The sequence below is a fragment of the Manacus vitellinus genome, unplaced genomic scaffold, assembly GCF_001715985.3.
Source record: "Manacus vitellinus isolate BGI_N305 unplaced genomic scaffold, ASM171598v3 ctg7180002428236_pilon, whole genome shotgun sequence".
NCBI classification, from domain to species: Eukaryota; Metazoa; Chordata; class Aves; order Passeriformes; family Pipridae; genus Manacus; species Manacus vitellinus.
The window spans coordinates 28,752-33,127 of NW_021937704.1; the positions used below are offsets into that span (position 1 = coordinate 28,752).

General features: G+C 52.8%; 1 protein-coding gene across 1 annotated transcript; it reads right to left on the reverse strand.

The window, feature by feature from the left end:
- Window positions 1–1,334: 1,334 nt before the first annotated feature.
- LOC115307708 (olfactory receptor 14A16-like) lies at window positions 1,335–2,427 on the reverse strand. The gene is made up of 2 exons (XM_029962248.1): window positions 1,517–2,427; window positions 1,335–1,401 (listed from the first exon to the last, which is right to left on the reverse strand). Exons 1-2 carry the CDS (start codon window positions 2,425–2,427, stop codon window positions 1,335–1,337), a joined length of 978 nt encoding a protein of 325 aa, XP_029818108.1.
- Window positions 2,428–4,376: the final 1,949 nt, after the last annotated feature.

The following is a 4,376-nucleotide window of genomic DNA, read 5'->3' on the forward strand; positions in this document are numbered from 1 at the left end:
TTTTTCTTCATTGTCTTGGCCCTTGCTGGGCACCTGATGGCAGGACAAGTTTCTCCAACTCACTCATCTTGACCACATTTTTTGTCCAAGTCACCATTAACTAGACGAGGTTTCTCACAGACTCACTGCAACTTGGCATCATCCACAAAGGAGTGGAAAGTGCATTTCATCCCATCACCCAGAGACATAATAAAGGTGTTCCATAGGAATGGTCAAGGGCTGGTCCCTGATGGATGTCACCTGGGAGTTGCTGCCAAGAGGAATTTGTGCCATGACTTTTGACCCTCATCAGTCATTCAACTTCCCACCCATTACATGTTTCACTTGTCCAGTCCAGCTCTCACCAGTCTGGCTCTAAGGAGACCACAGGAGACAATGTCAAGAGCCTTGAAACAGTCTGGGCACAGAACATCCCCTTCTTTTCCCTCCCACAGGGTTCTGCAATCCCTGCCTTGTCCTTCCCATGCCTGGCAATGGCTGCAGGAAGACTTGCCCTATCCCCTTCCCTGCTGAGCCTGAGCAGTGTGGAACTCTGCCAACCCTCCTTGCTGCCCTGTTTGCAGACTGGTTCCATGTCTGCCTTTGCCAAGGCCCCAAGAAAGCTCTGGGATGGCTCTGGCCTTTCCAAGGGTTTGGGAGAGGTCTCCCAGTGACACTGCCCAGCCTTCTCAATATCCCTGACTCCAAAACCTCTTCTATTATCCCACAGGTCCAGTCTAGTGCTCAGGACACAACACATATTCTCATGGTTCTGTAGGAGAAAATTAGATATGATTTCATTATAGAGGTCAACGGGTGGAGCAGCCCAGTCTGGTCTGGCCCCACAGCAGTGCCCAGCCCAGGGTGCTGCAGAGCTCTGGGCACTCCCCCCACAGCCCCAGCCCCTCTGAAGGGCACAGCAGCTCCTGGGGCACAGAGAGGAGTCACAGCCCATGGTCACAGGACTGACACACAGCAGTGACTGAGCTGTCAGAGCACTCAGGCCTTGGGCAAGGAGCAGAAAGGAGAGGGAGGCAGTGGAAAAAGAGCATCTCTGAAAAGGCCAAGAGCTGCTGCTCCCTGGCAGTGCTCCTGTACCAGGACTCTTTACCCCTCCTCCTCTGCACACAGGCACTGCCCTCCAGCTTCAGGGAAGTTCTTGGAGGGAGAATCTGGAAAAAAGAATTCAAGTCCTTTATTCTACTCAGAGATTGTGATTCCTCATGTACAGAATAACAAAGGCAAGATGTTTGACAAAGAAATTGCTGCAGAAACTTTTATTTTCTTTAAATGTACACAGAGAATGATCCCTCATGTACACAATCGTGGGTCAAAACAAAGAGTTAGAGAGTCAATTAGGTATGAGAAGAAGAATAAATTTCTGTGTTAACAACATTTAACGAGGAAAAATGTAGGAAACGGCCCCCACCACCACTCTCAAAAGATTTAGAAAGCAGGCTGGGCCAGTAAATGGTTACACAATGAGTGTTGTGCAGAAGAAAAGAGGCAGGTTATTGCTCTTGAAGAGCATCCAGTCATCATTTTTCTCACAGCATCCTTGAGCTCCTGGTTCCTGAGGCTGTAAATGAGGGGGTTCAGTGCTGGAGGCACCACTGAGTACAGAACTGCCACCACCAGGTCCGGGGATGGGGAGGAGATGGAGGGGGGCTTCAGGTCAGAAAATATGCCAGTGCTAACAAACAGGGAGACCACAGCCAGGTGAGGGAGGCACATGGAAAAGGCTTTGTGCCGTCCCTGCTCACAGGGGATCCTCAGCACAGCCCTGAAGATCTGCACATAGGAGAAAACAATGAAAATGAAACAACTGAACTCTAAACAGACACTAAACACAATGAGCCCAATTTCCCTGAGGTAGCCTGAGTGTGAGCAGGAGAGCTTGTGGATGGCAGGGATTTCACAGAAGAACTGGCCCAGGGCATTGCCCTGGCACAGGGGCAGGGAAAATGTATTGGCTGTGTGCAGCAGAGTATGCAGAAACCCAGCAGCCCAGGCAGCTGCTGCCATGTGAGCACAAGTTCTGCTGCCCAGGAGGGTCCCGTAGTGCAGGGGTTTGCAGATGGCAACGTAGCGGTCGTAGCACATGATGGTGAGGAGGAAATACTCTGCTGAGATGAAGAAATAAAAGAAAAAGAGCTGTGCAGCACATCCCTTGTAGGAGATGGTTGTGGTGTCCCAGAGGGAATTGTGCATGGCTTTGGGGACAGTGGTGCAGATGCAGCCCAGGTCTGTGAGGGAGAGGTTGAGCAGGAAGAAGCCCATGGGGGTGTGCAGGTGGTGGTCACAGGCTGCGGCGCTGAGGATGAGGCCGTTGGCCAGGAGGGCAGCCAGGGAGATGGCCAGGAAGAGCCAGAAGTGCAGGAGCTGCAGCTCCCGCCTGTCTGAGAATGCCAGGAGGAGGAACTGGGTGAGGGAGCTGCTGTTGGACATTTGTTATTTCTTAACATAGGTCCTATCGAAAAAAGGAAAGGACAGGGAACAGTTAAGACAGACCTCTGTGAAAAAGCCACTCAATTTCTAAAAGAAATCAATGTGTCAAATGTCACCAAATTCATTGTCAAGGAGTCTGTTTTACTCTGCTGTGGTGTGACATATAAGTTTTTTGGTAGAGCTCTCAGACACACAAGGAATGTCAGTTGTAACACATCTTGAATAGAAAAGTTCCCTCTGTACACCCATGATTCAGAAGGCTGCAGAGCAGAAGCTTAGTCTGTCCTTAGAATAATTGTACCTGTGTTTTCTATTTTTACCATCACACCTGGGGAAGGTTCTTTTTCACTGCAGGAATCCTCATTTCTATGGCCCAGCACACAGTGCCCAGCAGAGCTGCAGGGAAGGGCCCCCAGAGCTGCCTGAACACCCCCTCCCCCAGGCACTTGCCCCCCACTCCCTGCCCAGGGCTCTGCTGCCTGGTGCTGTCCCTGCCAGCAGCTGCTTCCCTGGGCTCAGGGCTGAGAAAGTGACACTGATGCTGTCTATAAGACAGTTTTGATGTCTGACACTCTCAGGTTCAATCCCCTCTAATCTAACAGAGTTCATGTTTCAGTGCCTCCTCCTGTGCTCAGAGATTCATTTCCCTGTTGCAGTCAGCACCCAGACAACCCAGAGTATAACACTGAAAGAACTGGTTCATTCTCTTTAGGGTACCCCCTGCCTGTCTGTGCCTCTTGCAAATACCTTCTGGGAAATTTCCTGCTTAGATCTGGAGCTGTGACCAGCCCTCATCCCTGCAGCCCACTTTGGAGATCAGAAGGACTCTGCCCTGCTCTGCCCTCCCAGGAGTTGTTCCTTCCCCACAGCCCTTCTCCCCCAGCCCCGTGGCAGCTCCTTGGCCGGGCTGAGAGCTGAGCCTGGCAGGCAGCAGAGTCCCTGCCCCAGCACACAGAGCCCTGGGGGCAGGACCCTGCTCTGCACCACAGCCCTGGGCACCCCTGGCTGCACCCCCACCTTCCCACCCCACAGCCAGCCCTGCCACAGGGAACCTTCTGGCCCTGGGCCTCTGAGGGGGCAGCAGCAAGTCCTGCTCTGCAGCAGCTTCTCCTGCTGCACCCCAGCAAATCCAGCAGAGCCATCCTGACAGCTCCTGCCACTGCTGCCATTTGGCAGCTGGCAGAGGCACTTGCAGGAACTCACCTGCACTGCTCTGCAGCCACAGCCTGAGCGTGGCAAAGGGCTGGCAAGGTTCCTGCCCTGAGCAGCTCTGCCCTGTCCTCCCACCCCAGGATCCCTTGAACCTCCTGCTCCCTTCTCCTCTCTGCCCTTGCTGCCTGCAGCTCCTGCCCTGCTCTGCCATATGGCCACTTCCCCTGCACTGCAGCAACTGGGAGAGTCCTGCTGAAAGATCCTAGAAGCTGTGGGATGTGCCAGCTTTAGGAGATGCCTCCAGGAAGGCAAATTGAACTTTCCTACAGCCAGAGAATTCTTCTTTCAAATCCTGGGAAGGTTTTACCTGTAGTGAGAGCTCAGTCACCTCCCAGCCCAGGCTGCCTCTTACCTCTCTGCCTTCTCTCCTGTGCCCTGGGTGCTGCAGGCAGTGCCCTCAGCCCTGCTGGGCTGTGCAGAGGAGCTGCTCACCAGCAGAGCTGTCTCTTTGAAGCTCTTCTTGCTTGCCAGGAGCTCCCTGTGTGCCAGGAGCCCGGCCCAGCTCAGCAGCACAGCAACAGCTCCAGGTCTTTAATGACCCCCAGAGGGGGTTTGTGTTGTTTACAAGAGACTCAGTCCCTGAGAGGAAGTTCAAACAACTTTTCAAGAACTCAAAATGAGTTTGAAATACTGAAGTTTCTTGTACTGTTACTGGGTCTCAATGTGGGACAAAACTGTGAAAGTGTCCCCAGATTCCAGTTGGAACAGAAAATTGCAGTGATGACAAGAATGGACAA